The sequence below is a fragment of the Bubalus bubalis genome, chromosome 1 (assembly GCF_019923935.1).
Source record: "Bubalus bubalis isolate 160015118507 breed Murrah chromosome 1, NDDB_SH_1, whole genome shotgun sequence".
NCBI classification, from domain to species: Eukaryota; Metazoa; Chordata; class Mammalia; order Artiodactyla; family Bovidae; genus Bubalus; species Bubalus bubalis.
Genome location: NC_059157.1, coordinates 12,423,481 through 12,443,534, shown reverse-complemented (window position 1 = coordinate 12,443,534; position 20,054 = coordinate 12,423,481). Strand labels below are relative to the sequence as shown.

General features: G+C 56.0%; 2 protein-coding genes across 2 annotated transcripts in view; one reads left to right on the top strand and one right to left on the bottom strand.

Moving 5' to 3' along the window:
- The window catches only part of ADGRA2 (adhesion G protein-coupled receptor A2), a 37,543-nt gene extending 26,638 nt beyond the window's left edge, over positions 1–10,905 (top strand). Inside the window, exons 8-19 of the mRNA XM_025278699.3 lie at positions 537–701; positions 1,310–1,508; positions 1,989–2,138; positions 2,259–2,420; positions 3,381–3,605; positions 3,791–4,007; positions 4,596–4,804; positions 5,925–6,052; positions 6,322–6,445; positions 6,875–7,020; positions 7,695–7,784; positions 7,973–10,905. Coding sequence (XP_025134484.3) covers positions 537–701; positions 1,310–1,508; positions 1,989–2,138; positions 2,259–2,420; positions 3,381–3,605; positions 3,791–4,007; positions 4,596–4,804; positions 5,925–6,052; positions 6,322–6,445; positions 6,875–7,020; positions 7,695–7,784; positions 7,973–9,233 — 3,076 coding nt within the window. The 3' untranslated portion in view covers positions 9,234–10,905. The remainder of the gene's footprint in view (positions 1–536; positions 702–1,309; positions 1,509–1,988; positions 2,139–2,258; positions 2,421–3,380; positions 3,606–3,790; positions 4,008–4,595; positions 4,805–5,924; positions 6,053–6,321; positions 6,446–6,874; positions 7,021–7,694; positions 7,785–7,972) is intronic.
- On the bottom strand, positions 10,689–15,203 carry BRF2 (BRF2 RNA polymerase III transcription initiation factor subunit). Its single transcript, XM_006050957.4, has 4 exons — positions 14,964–15,203; positions 14,184–14,243; positions 12,941–13,262; positions 10,689–12,136 (listed from the first exon to the last, which is right to left on the bottom strand). Exons 1-4 carry the CDS (start codon positions 15,115–15,117, stop codon positions 11,407–11,409), a joined length of 1,266 nt encoding a protein of 421 aa, XP_006051019.3. The 5' UTR covers positions 15,118–15,203; the 3' UTR covers positions 10,689–11,406.
- Between the last annotated feature and the right edge of the window lie 4,851 nt (positions 15,204–20,054).

Here is a 20,054-nt window from a genome sequence, read left to right as displayed (position 1 = left end):
GACAAGAATACTGGAGTGGGTTACCATTTTCTTCTCCAGGGGATCTTCCTGACCCAGGGATCAAATCAGAGTCTCCTACATTGGCAAGTGGATTCTTTACCACTGAGCCACCTGGGAAGCCCTACAGATTGCCTGATAGGAAAAAAACTGATTAAATCTGACATTTATTCAGTACCTTTACAAGGATACAGAGGGTCTCACCTGTATTATTGGACTTGCTCTCTGCAAACGTCTTGCAAGAGAGGTTTTATTACCTCCATGATGAGGGTGGGGAGATTGAAGCTCAGAAAAACACTACCGTAAGGCCAGCGTTAAAGGAGTATCAGCCTGTACCCTTGCCTCAGAGCCTGGGGGACTTCCTTGGTGGTCCACTGCTGGGGGCCCAGGTTCCATCTCTGGTGGGGAAACTAAGATCTTGCATGACTCAACCAAAAAAAAAAAAAAGAAAGAAAAGAGCCTGAAGCCGGCATCCGGGCGCTCGGGGAGGGTGGCGTGGCCGCCAGGAGCGCCTCCAGCCAGCCCTCGCCCGCCCGCAGCGAGCTGACCCTGTCTCACATCGGCGTGTGGGCCTCAGGCGAATGGGAGTGCTCCGTGTCCACGGTCCAGGGAAACGCCAGCAAGAAGGTGGAGATCGTGGTGCTGGAGACCTCGGCTTCCTACTGCCCCGCTGAGCGCGTCGCCAACAACCGCGGGGACTTCAGGTTTGGGACCACCCCTGGCCGTCCCCTGCCCCCGTAGCCAGCCTCTGAGACGCAGGTGAACAGTCCCCTGACCTGCTCTAAGATGGAGAAAACACTTTCTCTTGTCATTCAGCTCCAAGTTTTGTTGGTGTGTTTAGAGAGACCATATATCCTTTTGTATAAAATCACCCTTCAAGATGTGCTGTGCAGAACAAACAGGGGTTTGGGGTTTTTCTTGGGGGGGGGGCAGTCGCTTCCCTACATGCATAGTTGACAAAACTCTCCCATGACAGATGTCACATTTTAATATCCCAGGGGCCTCTCCCTTAGTCAGGGCAGGTGTTATTCTCCCATCCTACAGCTGAGAAGACTGAGGCCCAGAAAGTATAAGTGACCTGAACTCAGGACTCCAAGGCCAGCCCCGCAGCAATGACAGCATTGTCCCAACAAACACAGCTTAAGAACTCAGGGGAGCTTGGGAAGCCCTTGAAGTCCAGTCCACACGGCCTCTTCTGGACCCTGCCTCCAGCTCCCAAGGGGTCTGGCCTCACAGTTCTCAGGGCAGGGAAGGGACGGACCCTGGCCCTGAGGAGCCTGGGTCATGGGTAACTCTCTACTTCTGCCCCCAGGTGGCCACGAACTCTGGCTGGCATCACAGCCTACCAGTCCTGCCTGCAGTACCCCTTCACCTCGGTGCCCCTGAGCGGGGGAGCCCCTGGCACCCGAGCCTCCCGCCGGTGCGACCGCGCTGGCCGCTGGGAGCCGGGGGACTACTCCCACTGCCTGTATACCAACGACATCACCCGGGTGCTCTACACCTTCGTGCTGGTGAGGCCGGGGCGGGGGTGGAGGCCATGGGGAAGGGGAAGGGGAAGGGGAGAAGCTGGCTGGTCCCACGGGGCTGGGGGCCCCTGTGTCCTTGGGAGGCACGGCGAGGAGCACGGGGCCAGCGCCATGTCTCGTGCTCGTCTCCTCTTCCAGGGGTTTCAGACTCCCCAGGGCCACACTTGGGACGGGAGGGCCACCCCGATCATCTTTGTCCCCCAGTACAGCAAGGTCAGTCTTAAGAGGAAAGTGTGAGGTCGTCCCGTTGTCCTTAGGGGTGGCGCAGCCGGAGGACGCCCGAGTTGTGCAGACCTCGCTCTTTACATCTGCCTCTCCCATCGGGATCAGACTCAAACATGGGCAGGACCCTGCTCCCCAGGCCCCATCGCCGAGCATCAGCACAGAGAAGGGGGCTCCTGGGGGGCATTTTGAGGGAGAAGGAGCCAGATTGGATGGTGCCCTTTCCTCCCATCTCCAACCTAGATGCCCATCAACGCCTCCAACGCACTGACCCTGGCCCACCAGCTTCGAGTCTACACGGCCGAGGCCGCCAGCTTCTCCGACATGATGGACGTCGTCTATGTGGCTCAGATGATCCAGAAGTTTCTGGGTTATGTCGACCAGATCAAAGAGGTGAGGTTCAGTCAGGCCTCTGGGTCCCTTGGAAATCACCTGCTCCCCCTCAACCACTCAAGCCTCTCTCACCCCAGCCCTGCTCCTGCCCGCTGTGACTCTCTCCCCTCCTGCCCCCAGCTGGTGGAGGTGATGGTGGACATGGCCAGCAACCTGATGCTGGTGGACGAGCACCTTCTGTGGCTGGCCCAGCGCGAGGACAAGGCCTGCAGTGGCATCGTGGGCGCCCTGGAGCGCATCGGGGGAGCTGCCCTGAGCCCCCACGCCCAGCACATCTCTGTGGTACCATGGGCCAGCTGGGAGGCTGCCCCAACCAGGGAGGCACAGGGAGGGGCCTTAGAGATGACAGGGGTCAGCCCCAGCCCTCATCATCCAAGAGCAAGTCCAAGTGTGGGCCAGCCGTGTGCCCGATTTATCAAGAACCCGAACATGACTAGGGTCCCATCCCGGTCATGTGGCATCAAATTCCAGCTTGTCAGGGGCAGTGCAGAGGAGAGGGAGGCCAGTGACACCACAGAAGTTAACCAAGGCTTCGTGCGGGGAACCGAGTTGAAAGGCTGTGTCATTGTTTAGTCACTAAGGTGTGTCCGACTCTTTGCAACCACATGGACCGTAGCCCGCCGGGCTCCTCTGTCCATGGGATTCTCCAGGCAAGAATACTGGAGGGGTTGCCATTTCCTTCTCCAGGGGCTCTTCCCTGCCCAGGGGTTGAACCCACCTCTCCTGTATGGCAGGAGGATTCTTTACCACTGAGCCACCTGGGAAAGCCCTGAGTTGAAGGGCTAGGCAGATGGAAATACAAGAAGGGGCAGGGAGGAGGAGAAGGACAGGAGGAGGGTTTGGAAGTGAGGGCAGCACTGGGATGGAGTGGGGGCTGATGGAGACTTCATATCCCCAATAAGAGGGGACGTTTCCAGTGAAGGGTGGTGAAATATTAACAGTCAACAAGGAGACCACCGCATCTCCTCTGGGCACCGGTGGAGATACGAGGAGGGGGCACATGGAGCCTGCTCTCTGGCTTAGCCGGGGCAGGAGGACCAGGGCGTGTGGGGAGCTAAGCTGGCTGCAAGGTGGGGGGTGAGTGAGCGGGAGGGAGGGCGGAACAGCACTGGGGGGACTCCACGGCCGACTCGGGGCTCCCAGGCCCTGGGCGACGGGCAAGGGACTGGGGATCAGTCGGAGCAGGTCTGTGGTCTAGAGCAGGAGCAGGCCAGGAGAGGGTGACGGGGTCCCTGTCCCTAGAACTCGAGGAACGTGGCCTTGGAGGCCTACCTCATCAAGCCACACAGCTACGTGGGCCTGACCTGCACGGCCTTCCAGAGGCGGGAGGCGGGCATGCCTGGCACGCGGCACGCGGGCCCTGGCCAGAGCCCGTCACCCGAGCCGGAGCCCCTGGCCGACCAACAGCTCCGCTTCCGCTGCACCACCGGCAGGCCCAACGTGTCTCTGTCCGCCTTCCACATCAAGGTGGGCGCCGGGGAGGCAGGGTGCTGAGCAGGTGGGGGGCGGGTGGGAGACAAGGTGCCTAGGTGGGGCGGGGGGGCGGTGTAAGGGGACGCAGGCAGGGGAGGAGACATGTGGAGGTGGCCCTGGGGGCCAGCAGAGTCCCAGGGACCACGGGCGTCTCTGAGGAACTCCCGTGTCCCCCCCAGAACAGCGTGGCCCTGGCCTCCATCCAGCTGCCGCCCAGTCTATTCTCGATGCCCCCGGCGGCCCTGGCCCCCCCGGCGCCCCCAGACTGCACCCTACAGCTGCTCGTCTTCCGCAACGGGCGCCTCTTCCGCACTCTCGGCAACACCTCCCGCCCCGGAGCCACAGGACCTGGCAGGAGGCGCGGTGTGGCCACGCCTGTCATCTTTGCGGGGACCAGTAAGGGCCTGCGCCCTGCCCTACCCCACTCTGGGGGTGGCCCGGGACCCCGCCCTCTGCCCCGCCCTGCCCTCACCCCTGGAGGCAGGGGACGGTGGCCCCCACACTGTTTCCGAGGACGATGCTGGACAGGGGCATCCGGTGAAGGAAGGGACGGGTGGAGAAAAGGCTCCACGGACCTGGGGTTTCACATCCCAGACTCGTCACATTTCCGAAGGGCTCCAAGCACAGACCCACGTGGGCCTGCCTCTCCTCCCCGGGGTGTGCCAACTCCCCGCCCGGGGTGCCTGCCCTCCTGTATCCTCCCTTCACTCCAGCTTTTGCTCCCTTGGTGTCACCTTCCACCTTCTTTCCTCAACCCCCAAGTCCTCCCTTGCTGGCCACGTCACTGCGACCCCTTGGGCACTAAGGAGGGCCACCAGCTGGCCGTGCCTTTGTTTTGATTCATCCTTGCAGCTCCCCAGTTAGGCTGAGGCTCTGGGGTGGGGGGCGGGCCTGCATGTGGCATCTAACTCTATCCCCCAGGCCCCCCAAGCCCCCACACACCCGCCCGGGCCTGAGTGGACCCCCCTCCCTTTCCCACCCTAGGTGGCTGCGGCGTGGGGAACCTGACCGAGCCGGTGGCCGTCTCACTGCGGCACTGGGCTGAGGGGGCCGAGCCCATGGCGGCCTGGTGGAGCCAGGAGGGGCCGGGAGGGCCCGGGGGCTGGCGCTCCGAGGGCTGCCAGCTGCGCTCCAGCCAGCCCAATGTCAGCTCCCTGCACTGCCAGCACCTGGGCAACGTGGCCGTGCTCATGGTGAGCTGAGTGGGCGCCGGGGGTGGAGGGCGGCAGAGCACCCTGACCACCTGGGGCCACAGGGAAATACAGAAAGAATGGTGGCCTGATCGGGCCTCACAATGGGGAGCACTCACAGGGACCTGTCCCTCTGGTCTGCCCCACACCTCTCCATCTTGCAGGAGACAGGGAGGTCCTCAGGCCCTCTATCAGGAAAGTGAACGTGTTAATTGATAATTCGTGTTTGATTCTTTGCGACCCTGTGGATTGTAGCCTGCCAGACTCCCCTGTCCATGGGGATTCTCCAGGCAAGAATACTGGAATGGGTCATCATTCCCTTCTCCAGGGGATCTTCCCGACCCAGGGATCAAACCCAGGGTCTCCTGCATTGTGGGTGGATTCTTTATTGTCTGAGCCACCAGGGAAGCCCCAGACCCTTTTGGGGGGGAAAAAAAAGGAAAAAAGCCCCACAGCCTTCTGGGGAAAAAAAGGAAAAAAAGACAGACACAGAGGTCCTCTATTCCCATGTCGAGAGAGATGGCTAAGGAACCACCGGGCCGGGTCTCTACATCCTTCGCTCTGACACCCGGGTTGTTAAAGTGAAAAATGAACCTGGGCATGTCTGCCCTCTGTCCCCCTCCCCACCCAGGCCTGTCCAGCCCCTTGCCTCCTGCACCACACATCATAGCCCACACTCCCAGATCCTGAGCAGGTGTGCGGCTCTACTATAGATAGTACCTTCTTCCTCTTTCCTCATCTCTGATTTTCAGGCTGAGAACCTGTAAAGTTCCCAGAAAGCCAGGTCAGAAATGCCACCTAGACCAACTTTCTAAGCGTAAATGTGGTGGTGCTTCCATCTTTGCTACCTGGACAGCAAAGGGCCAAAGTTGGGGCCCAAGGCTGACTGGGCTTGGGAGGGGAGAACCGGCGTGGGAGACCAGCCCGGACCCCGCAGGGGGTCCTCGCAGCCCCTGGCTTCCTGTTGCTCACTCCCTGTCCTGTCTTTCCAAGAGCTGAACTCCTTCCCCAGGGAGGCAGGGAGCTCTGGGGTGGGGCTGCACCCCATCGTGTACCCGGACCCCATAGGGGGTCCTCGTGGCCCCTGGCTTCCTGTTGCTCACTCCCTGTCCTGTCTTTCCAGGAGCTGAGCGCCTTCCCCAGGGAGGCGGGGGGCTCTGGGGCAGGGCTGCACCCCGTCGTGTACCCCTGCACGGCCCTGCTGCTGCTCTGCCTCTTCTCCACCATCATCACCTACATCCTCAACCACAGGTGAGCTCCTGCAGGGGGAGCGGGTGTGCAGGAAAGGCCAAGGAGATCGCTCAGCCCTGGCGAGTGTCCCTTCCCCAGGCTCCTGTCCAGCATTTCCTGCGAGCGTTCTGAAATTGAAAAACATGTCTGGGGCTTAAGGTGCCTGTCCCATTTCACGCACGCACACCGATGTCTGCCTTCTTCTCTTCGACTCTCCCAGTGGTCTTGAGAGCCCACGGGCCTGACCTTGGGTTGCACCGTCCACTAACTAGACACTGTTTCTATGGCAGCTCCATCCACGTGTCCCGGAAGGGCTGGCACATGCTGCTGAACCTGTGTTTCCACATGGCCATGACCTCGGCTGTATTTGCGGGAGGCATCACGCTCACCAACTACCAGATGGTCTGTCAGGCGGTAAGCAGGGGAAGGGCTGGGGTCTCCAGGATGGGTACCAGCAGCCTGGGCACAGAGGAGGGAGGCACACAGGCCAGAAGTGGGAGCGGGTCATGGGCTCCAGCTCCATGGTTCTGGGCCCAGCCTTATTGGGGATGGGGGTTGGTGAGAAGCAGAGACACTAGGAGCCAGGGTAAAGTGGAGGGTGGGGGGCCTGCAATGGAAGAACAGTCGGGGACGAGGCCAGCAGCAACGACAGGGTCATGGAGCCACCCTGGCGTGTGGAGGAGAGCCCTGGGCGGGAAGTAGAGAGGGTATCAGCAGGGACACAACCCTGGGGAGGGTCTGGGTGGAGCTGGGGGCGGGGCACGTGGGAGGCAGGGGAGAATACTGTGGGGGCTGAGGCTTCAGGGTGGCCAGCCCCCCAGCCCTCACCCCTTGACCCGACAGGTGGGCATCACCCTGCACTACTCTTCACTGTCTACACTCCTCTGGATGGGCGTGAAGGCCCGCGTCCTCCACAAGGAGCTCACCTGGAGGGCGCCCCCTCCACCAGAAGGGGACGCTGCCCCGCCTGCCCCCCGACCCATGCTGCGGTAGGCACTTCCATCTGTCAGCTTTGCGGTAGGGAAGGGCACCTGGGGTGGGGGAAAGACATCAAAGGCTGTTCTCCCAGGGTGGATGCAGGGTGGGTCCAGGGTCCTGGGAGATCACACTCCCAAGACACAAGAGGAGGCCGGGGCGGAGGTGGGGGGGGGGGGGGGGGGCGGTGCTTCCTTGGTGGTCCAGTAGTTAAGACTTGGTGCTTTGACTACCGTGCCCTGAGGTTGCTGATCGGGGAACTAAGACCTTGTGGCCATTAAAAAAAAAAGGCAGGAGAGGCAAGGGCCTAGGTGGCACCAAGTTTGCCCAGTGCCATGGAGGGGGTGCCTCCTTGGGGTTTTCAGGCATACCTCGGCAAGGAAGTAAGCAACTTTGCAGGGCACTGGGCAGGGATCCTGGGAACCAGAGCAGCACTGAGTTCTGCGCTGTTTAGGGGGACAGAAAGCAATTCTGGCCTCTGTCCCTTAGAGCAGTCTTGGCCAAATCCCCTAGGGACCTATGACCTGCCCTAGAGGGGCCTTACATCCCTGGGGAAAAAAAAAAACAAAACTCGCACACAATTTCCCGGGGAAGGAGGATGGGGCAGAGACCCCTAGGTGAGGGTTCCGAGCACCAGGTCCCCTCCTTGCTCCCCATCTCTCTGACCCCCCAAACCCCCTCTCTCCAGGTTCTATCTGATCGCGGGAGGGATCCCACTCATTATCTGTGGCATCACGGCCGCTGTCAACATCCACAACTACCTGGACCACAGCCCCTAGTGAGCGCCTTGCCCCCGCCCCTGACCTCCCTGCTTGGCGGGGTGCCTCCTACTCCTCACCACGGGGGTCACCACCCACCCGCCCAGCCAGTCACCCAGCCCCAACCCCTGCATGTGGCCCGAGCCACCTCCCCACCCACCTGGCCTCGGGGCCCCACCTCATACACGCCGCCCGTATCTCCCCGCAGCTGCTGGCTGGTGTGGCGCCCGAGCCTAGGCGCCTTCTACATCCCCGTGGCTTTGATTCTACTCATCACCTGGATCTATTTCCTGTGCGCAGGGCTGCGCTTACGGGGTCCCCTGGCACAGAGCCCAAAGCGGGGCACCGGCCGGGTCTCCCTGGAGCCGGGGGAGGAGCTGAGGGGTTCCACCAGGCTCAGGAGCAGCGGCCCCCTCCTGAGTGACTCGGGTTCCCTCCTGGCGGCTGGAAGCACAGGGGTAGTGACGCCCGGGCCCCCGGAGGACGGCGATGGCCTCTATTCTCCGGGAGTCCAGTTGGGGGCGCTGGTGACCACGCATTTCCTCTACCTGGCCACGTGGGCCTGCGGGGCGCTGACGGTGTCGCAGCGCTGGCTGCCCCGAGTGGTGTGCAGCTGTCTGTACGGGGTGGCGGCCTCTGCCCTGGGTCTCTTCGTCTTCACCCACCACTGTGCCAGGCGCAGGGACGTCAGGGCCTCCTGGCGCGCCTGCCGGCCCCCGGCCTCGGGATCCCGCGCCTCCCCGCGGGCCGCGCCTGCCGGCCCCGAAGACGGGTCCCCGGTGTTCGGAGAGGGACCCCCGTCTCTCAAGTCGTCCCCGAGCGGCAGCAGCGGCCACGCGCCGCCCCCGGGGCCCTGCAAGCTCACCAACCTGCAGCTGGCGCAGAGCCAGGCGTGCGAGGCGGGGGCGGCCGCCCGCGGGGACGGGGAGCCCGAGCTCCCGGGTCCCCGGGCCGGCCTCGGCCCGCGCCATCCCAACAACCTGCACCACGGCCGTCGGGGCCACAAGAGCCGCGCCAAGGGGCACCGCGCGGGGGAGGCCGGCGGCAAGAACCGGCTCCGGGCGCTGCGAGGGGGGGCGGCCGGGACGGCCGAGCTGCAGTCAAGCGAGAGTGGCAGCCCGCACCACAGCCCTTCCGAGAGCTACCTGGGCAGCAGCGGCCACAGCCCGGGCGCCGGGCCCCGGCTCGAGGGCGAGGCCGCTCTCACGCCGTCCGAGGGCAGCGACACGAGCGCCGCACCGCTCCCCGAGGCCGGCCGGCCGAGCCAGCGCCGCAGCGCCAGCCGCGACAACCTCCGGGGCGGCGCGCTGGAGAAGGAGAGCAAGCGCCGCTCGTACCCGCTCAACTCGGCCAGCCTCAACGGCGCCCCCAAGGGCGGCAAGTACGATGACGTTCCCTCGAGCGGCGCCGAGGCGGCCGGCGGCGGCTGCATGAAGACCGGCCTCTGGAAAAGCGAGACCACCGTCTAGGGTGGGCGCGGGCGCCGCTTCGGCACGAGCTGGCCGTGCAGGGTCCTGACCCCGCTTCTCGCGGAGGGGCGGGGGGCGCCTCAGAGACGTCCATCGGTACGCACCCAGGTTGGAGTGGAGGTGCCTCGCTGCACCTGGGCTCTCCAGCTGTAGTCCTGGAGGCCGGGAGAGGGAAAGGCGCAGGCCCGCCCCTGCGGAGCGAGCCGTCTCCCCGGGGTACTCCCCGGGGTAGCGACAGACAATCCCTGGACCGCGGGAGGGGTAGGTTTCCGTCCCGGCCCAGGCCGGTTTTCGGCAGCACCTGCCTTCCAGGCTTGCGGCCTAAAGTCCTGCGGGTCTGTGGTGCGACCGAGAGTGGCGGGGACAGCTCGGGCGGGCCCCTTCTAAGGTACACCCGCCTCACTGGCGGCATCCGCGTTACTGGGAACACTGGTGATGGAGTCTGAGTGAGGCGTTCTCGCCTAGCCGCCCTCTTTAGTCTCCCCTCTGTGCCCACACCCCAGAGCCTCTCTCTCACCCGATTCTGGCTAACTAGGGAGCCTAGCAGATGAGCCAGGTTACCAGGACAAGCCGGAGGAAACAAGGTGTTGCTTTTTGAAATTAACTATGCAAGAGGAGAATGGGGGCCGCGTGAAAGGCAGCTGGGATCAACCAGCTCTCTGGAAGGGAGGGAGGTGGAAGGAGGGGTGCAGGATTAGGGCTGGAGCCCATTCCCACGGGACTGGGACAAGACCCACATGGCAGGGCTCAGAGGGGGCACTTCAGGACAAAACTAAGGTCCTACACCTAAGACGCTGACTGCCAGGTACCTGGGGAGGATGGGAAGATAGCAGAGCTAGTACTTCGATTTGGGGCTGAAGGTAGTCCTGCCTCAAACCTAGTCCTACTGAAAAACACGCTCTGAAGAGGGGCGCCACTGCCAGGCTTCACGTGGTGCTGGAAAAACACTTACTGTTAATGGCACAGCCCATATCCCCAGTCTCAACCTTCCGCCTCCCAGGAACTAAGAGGCCTCCCCACCTCCATGAGGCCAGACAGGAGAATCTTATCGATGATCTTATGTCTAGGTCCATATTAGAAACCTCCAAAAAAAATGAAACCAGCTTCCTGCCCCACAAAAGCCCAAACCAAATCCCCAAGGCAAAGGGTAGGGGCCCTGCGAATCACCTGGGACCTGTGCCTTCACTACTTTTAAACACCAGCACTCATATTTTCCCCAACCTAAAGAGCAACCACCAGCCTTTGATTACAGCACACGATCAAAGTGGAGGGAACCTTGGGCCTCATGAAAAGCAACAGGGAAACTCAGCCCAGTCTCCATATCACTCCAGCCTGATCGCCAAGGCGAGAGCAGACAGACAAGGGAAAGGGAGAAAACCCACACGCCCTGAGATGGATCCTGTTATTTATGCTTGCTGCACAGACAATATTAGACAGAAAAAAAAAAGGCAAAAAAAAAGCTTCATATTATTCTTCCACGTATGCTGGCTGCTGTTTACATACCCCGCCAATGCCTTAGCACTGGAGAGCTTTTTGCAATACGCTGGGGAAAGGGGAGGGAGGGGATGAAAAGTGCCAAAGAAAACATGTTTTTAAAAGCTCGGGTTTTATACAATAGAATGTTTTCTAGCAGATGCCTCTTGTTTTAATATATTAAAATTTTGCAAAGCCCTTTGAGCTATGACCTTACTCCTCCACCCACAGTCCTTTTGTGATGAAAGAGGATCTCTAACACTGTACACACGAGCCCACAGGGTCTGTGAACAAACACAGGGCCGAGGGTTGCTCAGTTCCCATCCTTTGAGGGCTGGTAACGCTGAGAATACCCATGATCCACACCAGGAGAGGCCCCACCAGCCCGTGGCAGCTGTGTATCCAATCCAATCCGGGAGCCGGAGAGCCCCTGACACTGCCCCAGCAGCCCAAGAGAAAGCAAGCCCACAGAATCCGGAGGGAGGCAAGCCGCTCTCTTGGACCAAGGGATGGGACTCTCTCCAACCTGGGCGTCCCCACACTCCTTCTGACTTCACCTCTGGGACTGCACAACCCCTCTTGGGTCCCTTAAACGAGAATGGAAACACCTGAGGGCTTGTGGACAGTGATTCCTCTGGCTGTGTCAGGCCAGTTAGCAAGTCATCAGATGAGGGGAAGCGCCCTCAATGCCCAATGTGCATCAGGGAGGGTTCGGAACACTCTGGGCGGCTTGTGTAGCTGCCTGGGCCTTCTGGAAGTCCCTAACTTCCTGAGGGGTACGCAAATACTGCTCGATTTCACTATCAGAAATGTCCTCGTCTCCAGTGACCGTGGAGACAGGGGGGGTGGGACAGACTCGTTTTGGGGGCTTCAACATGCAGGGTGGGAGGAGGAGAGCGGGGCTGGAGGGCCGCTTGCCCGCAGGCAGCTCTAAAGAGCTACTCCCCACATCCTCGTCTCCCAGTCCTTGCCCCTGCCCCTGGCCCTGCAGTTCCTTCTCCACAGCATCCATCTCGGCTGTTCCATCCCGAAAGGCCTTGCGGACCAGCATGTGGCGGTGCTGGAGGAGGTCGCCGATGTGCTTGACCACAGACCGTTTGTCAAGCTTCAGAACCTGCAACCAGGCCAGCTGCTCAGCCATCCGCAGCAGCACAGCCAGCAGCTCCTGCAGGCGGGAGGAAGCGGGGTAGGGCAGGTCCACGTTCGCCAATTTACAAAATCGGGCAAGGGAACAGGTCAGCCGATCTGAAGGCCGCAGGGACTGCCACGCCAGGAAAGTGGCGGCGGTGATGACGGGTAAGGGGTGCCGCCCGGTCACCAGCCACGTCTCATCGGCCAGCTCCACCAACTGCAGTGTTCGCGACAGCATCTTCTCCTTGTCTTCCACGTACTTGGCTGGCACAGATGGGGAGGCTTCAAACAGCTTGAAGCTGAAATAACCAAAATGAGGGTCTGGTCTCGGTACCTCCAGGAGACAGCTCTTCCAAAGCACAGAAGATAGGCAAGCTATGCTATCCTTTCAGGAACACACAAGCCTGCTGGGTAGCAACTTTATTCAGGTACCAAGAGAAATCAGGGCGAGTCTCCTGCAGGAGAGGTGAAGGGCAAGAGAGTGCAGAAGGGCGCTAACGTCTATTGACAATCCTGCCGCCCCCACCATCAGCCATCATTCTGAGTGAGTGCTTTACAAAATGTTCTTTAATCTACTCAACACCCTGTTATGTGCATTTAAGAGTCGAAAAACTTGCCCACAGTCATCCAGCTTAGAAGTGACCAAGCTTCAAACTCAAGGTCATTCGACACTGACAGCCTTTGCTTTCTACCGTATTTGTCAGAAAAAAAAGAAAAGAACACAGCTACTTATTAAAGAGAGAAATTAGCTTCTAACTCCAGCTCTGTCAGTTTGCTCGTACTCTTTCAGCTCTAGTCACACACAACGTGATCCTGCTGAGGCAGGGCTGTGGCATTTAGTCAAGCAGGCCTGAGTGGCAGAACCCAGAAGCCCCGTGCCAAAGCTGATACTTAACCTTCCTACAGCATCAATGCTGTGACAGCGAAGGGGTCTGAAAATGATACAACATTCTAGAAACGTAAACGGATTCACCCAACCAGCGCCAGGCATAGGAGAAGAAGTCCATCCTCATAGAATGGGCTTGGTCAAAAAGAGACAGCTGGAAGTAAAAGGATTCGGGTCTAAAGCCATTCCACCCCCGTGTCTCCCACGAGGCAGGTACCTGCTACAGTAGGTCTTCACCAGGTCCACCAAGCACAGAGATGGCACATCCAGCCCCAGGAGCTTCACTATCTGCATGTAGGTTCCAGAAAACACATCCAAATCTGCATACAGCAGGGTGCAGATGGTCCCCATGGTCAGGGGCCAGTTACGCTGCCGGCAGGTGACTAGGACGCAGCAACCAGCCAGCACCTCCTTCTTCTGCAGCCTGGCCGTGCGGATGCCAGCGAGCTGGTGCGCCTGTTGGTAGTAGGCAAGTGCCGTGTCCTCAAATGTTGGCGGCAGCTGCAGCACTCGACAGAGGTCTCTCACTCGACGAAGACCTAGGAAAACCCATGGCAGGAGTTGGAGGGGTTCCCAACAATACGTTAACAGGATCAGACAACTTGATTGAGTGGGATTTATCCCAGGGATGCAAAGATTTTTCAATATCCATAACTCAATCAGTGTGATACACCACATGAATAAACTGAGAATAAAAACCATATGATCATTTCAATAGATGCAGGAAAAGCTTTTGATAAAATGCAACATCCATTTAAGATAATAATAATAAAAAAAACTCTCCAGAATGTGGGTCTAGAGGGAACAACGTATAATAAAGGTCATATATGACAAACTCACACTAGCATTATACTCAATGGTGAAAACTGAAAGCATTTCCTATAAGATTAAGAACAAGACAAAGATGCCCACGCTTGTCACTTTTATTCAACATAGCTTTGGAAGGTCTAGCCATAGCAAACAGACAGGAAAACTAAAAGGAATCTAAATTATAAAGGAAGTAAAAATGTCACTGTTTGCAGATGATGTGATATTATATGTGAAGGAGTCAAAGGAGCTCCCAGCGAGTTCTGTTAAACTCGCCTCAGATACCACATGCACAAATAATGGACCTTTCTACAATGATAAGAGTGACACTTGGTAAGGCCATTTGAAAAGCACAAAGACATTTGTGGAAAGAAGTCAACACTTCAGTGCCTCATCTTTTGGAGGTTGGTTTGATTTGTGACCAAGCTTTGACCTGGGTTCCTTGAATCTACCTCAAACATACCCAAGCAGACGTAAACCTTCCACCTAATTTATTCCTCTCTTAGAACCACCTCCATCTTTTATTTCTAATAACCATTCTCTTCTTCTCTACCTTTACTTAGTAATGCTGAAAACAGAAAAGACAAGAGACGAGCTGAACCATAAGGAGAATTTTCTTTAAAGCCACTGTGTCATAAAAGGTTGATTCTCACCTCGTTGCTGGCTTCGACTAACTTGTTCGTTTTCCCCGGTGCTTCGAGAATATGTTACTTCTGTAAGATAATGAACAAATAGCTTGTTTAGTCTCTATTCACAGACCCCTGCCCTCCTACCACACAAAACCAGGGAGCAGAATCCAAATCATCAGGTACCCACTACCCGTCTCACAGAAGGTGCTCATCTTTGCAGGTAAAAGGTCCATCTGGTTTTCTATGACCACAGGCAGTACCAAATACACAGAAGGCTTTAGAAGATTAGGACTAGCACTAAAGCAGTTCCAAGTGTTACAAATTTCCAGCCACCCCTCCTGTACATTCAATTCAGGCAATTTTCCTGCCTGTAGATTTTGAGGGCTGCACTGGTCAGGGACTTGGAACACAAATGAAAAAAAAAAAAAAAAAAAAGTTTTTGCCAATTAGTTTTCAAAACTGCTTCGGGGTAGTAGTAGTTCCCGCATTCGCACAACATTGACCTATTGATATAATGCTTCCAAACAGGCAGACTAGGTAAATTGCGTGGAACTTTGTTTCTGTTTCATTTATTCAACTAAACTGAATTTATTCGTTAACACCTACATGTAACAGATATAGTGCTAAAAAAAAAAACTGAAAATGGCAGCCCCCGATCGAAAGTTCACTAGTTCACTTTCATGTTTTCTCCCATATCTAAGTGTGCTCTAGACAGGAAGAGGGCAAGAGATAAGAAGCATCTGACGTCAATCCCTCCATCGCCCCAGGCTGTATCCATGGCCCTGGAAAAGCCCTCACAGGTACCTCGGAGGTTGCCCTCGTCACTGAAGGTGGTCGTAAGAACGCCCTCGGTGACCACGCAGCCGCAGTCGGAGCACACCAGCTGGTTCTGGGAATAGTGCGAGTCTTCCACGAGCTCAGCGGAGCCGCAATCGGGACAGCGGCCTCTACCCGACATCGCACAAGCGGTCCAGAGCCCAAGCAGCTAACCGCCCCTATCTCCCACAACAGCAACTATGCCGAAACAGGAAGTAGGAGCGGAGTCTTGTAGGGTTGCACCTTCCTCTTCCGGCTAGCGTAACAGCCGTACTGTTAGTACCGCCTCCGCGGCTTCCGGTCCGTTCCTCTGCGGACTCGGGTAGAAACATGATCGAGGAAAGGAGGTTCCTGATCTGGACTGTATCTTCGAATTTCCCGCGATCTGTACTTAGTTTGAGGTTGGCTGTCTAGACTCGGGGTTACTCTTGAGTGAGTCTACAGCCGTGGACGCGCGTAACAAACAAAAAATTGTTGCCAGCCACAAACAATTCTTCTTTCTAAAGCGCCAAGGGTATCTCAGACTCCCCTTTTTCTCTTTGGTAATAAATGTTGATTCTGGCCATAGTATAAAATTTGTGGCCTACAAAGGGAGGGTAGTGTATTGAGAGAGCAGGAAATTGTGTTCTTTCCAGAGCAGCTTCCCTATAAGCACGTTGTTTCCTCTCTTTGCAGTCTGTTTTTCTCCCCTGTAGAATGAGGGAGTTGAATTAAAATCCAGAGTGACAACCTGGGAGGCTTCCAGAGACTAGCCAAGAAATGTCTAAGGGAGTTGGAGAGAAAGACTACGGAAGTTAGTGAGGCCCTTGGCAGTCTGAAGAATTTAAGCAGATTGGGATGTTTTAAAACCTTAAGCTTTAAGATGCTCCAAGATTCTAGCTCCGAAGGTCCTGGCGTGGTATGGTATAGATGAAAAAAGCAAGCCAAAGTGTGCCTCTAGTAATGTTCCAGAAAACAAGCTCACAAATGAGAGATTTTGTTTGTCATGTTTGAATATAACTTAAGCGTCAGCAAAGAGGATGTGTTTTCTCATAAGTAAATCCCAATTGCACTCATCAAGAATAAAGGTTTTTAGGAATTCCCTGGTAGCCCAGTAGTTAGGACTTTGTGCCTTCACTGCTGAGGGCCCAGGTTCAATCCCTGGTCAGGGAACTAAGATTCCACAAGCCATTCGGTGTGGCATAAATACATAAATAAATAAATGTTTTTTAACACTTGAAAGTTTTAGAATCAATTGTGTTTGAAAAATAAGACAATTGAGTTAAAGTTACAAAGAACCGTGGCCAGTCCCTCTGACTCCAAGAAAACAGACGGGAGTTATCACAGCCAGTGCTGAAAGTATGTGGGGAATTTCTGCTTCTCAGTTTGCTCTTGGAGAATTTCAGGCAGTCTCTGGCATTAGCTGATTTTAGAAGATGTTAGTTTCAGACTGTGCAATCAACATCCTCACTGGGAGGGTAAACAGGTCCCTAAAAGGAACATGGAGACGGCAATGGCACCCCACTCCAGTACTCTTGTACTGGAAAATCCCATGGATGGAGGAGCCTGGTAGGCTGCAGTCCATGGGGTCGCTAAGGGTCAGACACGACTAAGTGACTTCACTTTCACTTTTCACTTTCACGCATTGGAGAAGGAAATGGCAACCCACTCCAGCGTTCTTGCCTGGAGAATCCCAGGGACGGGAGAGCCTGGTGGGCTGCCGTCTATGGGGTCGCACAGGATCGGACACGACTGAAGTGACTTAGCAGCAGCAGCAAAAGGAACATAACTGGCCCTGGGAGCATGTCTTTACATTCCCAAAAAGAACAGTATCCGACGCCAGTCATCCCAGTTTTGTGCAGATCATGAACCTAACAGCATTATTTTTTTAAGTGGGATTTCACTTCAGAGTCATCTACCCATGACAGAAGCCTTGAAATTCTGCTTTCCCTGACATTTCTCATAGTAAAGTGGAAGAGCAATTTTATGATCCAGCAACTCTGGGGCTTCCCAAGGTGGCACAGTGGTAAAGAATCTGCCTGTAATGCAGGAGACACAGGAGACTTGAGTTCAATCCCTGGGTAGGAAGAGCCCCTGGAGGAGGAAATGGCAACCCACTCCAGTATTCTTGCCTGGAAAATCCCATGGACAGAGGCGCCTGGTGGGTTTATAGTCCATGGGGTCTTAAAGAGTCAGTCATGATTGAGCACACACACAGCTAGCAACTCCAGGGGTGGAGAGGTAATTCTCTTCCAGCCACAAGTGTGTGATGGTCTCAGAGAGCCTCACCCTCAGACACAAACAGGCAGGGAAGTAGTCAGGACCCAGGCCAGAAGATGGCGCACTCTCCTAAGACATGCAAGACTAAGGCTCACGTTCTCACGAAGAAACCCATTTATTTAGGAAATTCATTTGCCTTCCTCTGGGAAATCAGGACATACACATCATCCTTGGTGCCTTTCCTTCCGATACAAACTCTACGAAGATTTAGGGCTTCCCTGGTGGCTCAGACAGTGAAGACTCTGCCTGCAATGCAGGCGACCCGGGTTAAGAATTAAGTGTCCTTCAGTGACAGTGACGATCTGTTTAACAGATGCTTCTCAAAGCCCTCTCCCCAGCTCCTCCCCAAGCCTGTGAAGCTGGAGCCATGTTTCTTGTCCCTAAGGCCAGAGCCCACAGGGTACTTGGCACATCGGCTTTTGGAATGCTGAGTGCCCTGATGGGCTGGATTAGAGCAGAAAACTACTGAGGAAGGAAGGCCATTAGAAAAGATGCCTCAGACGTGGTCCAGATGTGAAATTCTGACCTCGAGGCCAGAGTTCTTTCTCGAGAGGAGGCCAGAGAGAAAGGCCGATGGAAGATGTCCCGATGGAAGGCCCCTGGCCAGTCACCTCTGGTTACATGTGTGTATTTGTTAGTGGTCTGCCTGTCTGACTTTGTTGCAAATCTCCCTGGGAATGACCTGGCTGTCTCATCCCTGTGCCCCAGGAGCGCCTGTTACACCACAAGGCTGTTAGCCCCTGTGGACACCCGTCCTGGGTAGGCCTGTCAGAGGCCACACATAGATGGAATTCCTCAGTGGCAGGATCATTTCTAATCTGGAGTGAGTAACTGGGGGGAGGTGGGGTTGGGCTTCTCTCAAGGCCTCACCCCAGGCTTCCTCCAGCTCAGATGACTCTCTAACCCAGTTTCATTCTGAGCCTGGAGGACCCACTCTCCTCGCCACCCTGGGCCTTGGAGCTTTTCTGCCTGGGTCCCCTTCATCTCAGCTTTCAGCAGATGCTGATTCTCTCCTGACAACTGTGGTGAGGGCCTCAGTCCAGGGCAAGACCAGGGCCCTCGCTCGTATTCACTTTCCCCTTTCCTGTTGTTTATTCTCTCCCTCCCCCTGGCTGAGGATCACTGTGTTGGGTTTCTTGATCTCCCAGAATCAAAGTCACCTGGCAACTCTGAGCAGGTGGCCACAGGCCTAGAGCTCAATCATAGCCGGAACGTCCCTCCTTGGGAGCCGTGGCTTATAGGGCCTTGTCTTGAGTGGGGCTGAGTCACGTGGGCTCCACTTTCCCTGCCTGCTCCCATCCTCCAGTATTCCAGGTCACTCAGAATATTATCCCTTTGCCCCCTCCAAAGTAATCCTAGACTGGGTGTCCACAGACGTTTTCCGAAAAGGGCCTGAAAGTAAATATTTAGGTTTGGTGGATGTGAAAGTTTTTGTTTTAACCGCTCAAGTCTGCTTTTGCAGCATGGACACAGCCATAGACAATTACTCATAGACAATGAACTCAGCTGTATCCCAATAAAATTGTGTAGACACTGAAATTTGAATGTCATGAATTATTGTTATTTTGATTGTTTAAAAAAATGTAAAAATCTCTAGTATTCAGTGCAATGCTGTTGACTACGGTCATTCTGGCCATTTGATCTCTAGACTTGTTCGTCCCACATTAAGAAAAAAAAAAAGAGGAGAAATCATTTTTGTTGTTGTTGGGTTTTTTTTGTTTGTTTGTTTGTTTGCCGCACTGCATGGCTTATGGGATCTTAGTTCCTTGATGAGGGATTAAATCCAGGACCGTAGGAGTGAAAGTGCAGTGTCCTTCCCCTGGACTACTGGAGCACCACCAGGAAAAATCACCCTTGGTTTGAGGGCCACCTGAACAAGAGTGAGGCCATAGTTTGACACCTGTTCTAGAACCCCAGGTTGGATAGGTGAGTTCAAATTCTTTCTTAACTACCTGCTGTGGGACCCCAGGCAAACTCCAGTTCTGATGCCTCTGAAAGTCTCCGTTTCCTCATCTGCATAATGGAGATATTATCTACCTTGATGAGAACTGGAAACAGCACTCAGCAGTGCTGAGTGAAATGCAGGAACTCAATAAACAGGCCTTCCTTTTGTGGTCAAGTTTCAGCCTGAAGTGAGCACTTGATGTGCAAGGACGGAGCAGCTTCCTCTCAGTTCTCAGGGCCTGCCGGTGTCACCAGGGTGACTGTTTCTAGGGCTCAGGATACAGGTGTGTGTAAGATAGTCAGACATCACAAGGCCACATGAGGACATCTTCCCTCGAAGGTTCTGTGGCTTTGGGAACCGCTGGCCCCACAGAGCTCAGCTTAGAGCTTTGAACTTGAATGCAAAGAGATTGCTCCCACCTTCTCAGGATGGAGAGACTGCAGAATCCAAAAGATGGCACCCCCGATCAGCTTAGAGGCAGGGTCTGAGGGCTGGGAATGTGCATGGTGCTGATGCTTTGGCTGTGGTCAGAGTGGGAACGGTACCCTGTGATGTTTTCCATGGGGAGGTGGGCAGGGTGCCCCCCACAAAAAAGGCAAGGGAGATGAATCTCAGGGGAGAGTTGGGGGTCATTTGTACAAACATTCCTTCCTTGGAGACCCTTTCCAGAGAGCTTTTTGGCTGTTTGCACCAAACCTGGAAGGTTGTATGTTTTAAGAGAAACCACCTTTGTATCACTTTACACGGTGGTTCCACCATCTACATCCGGTTGGGTAACCAGACCCCTCCACCCAAACCGGGGAGGCCCTCGGGAAGCTTCCCCCACCCCACCTGGAAGTGACCCAGGTCCACCTGCGTCTGTCCCTCTACAGTGT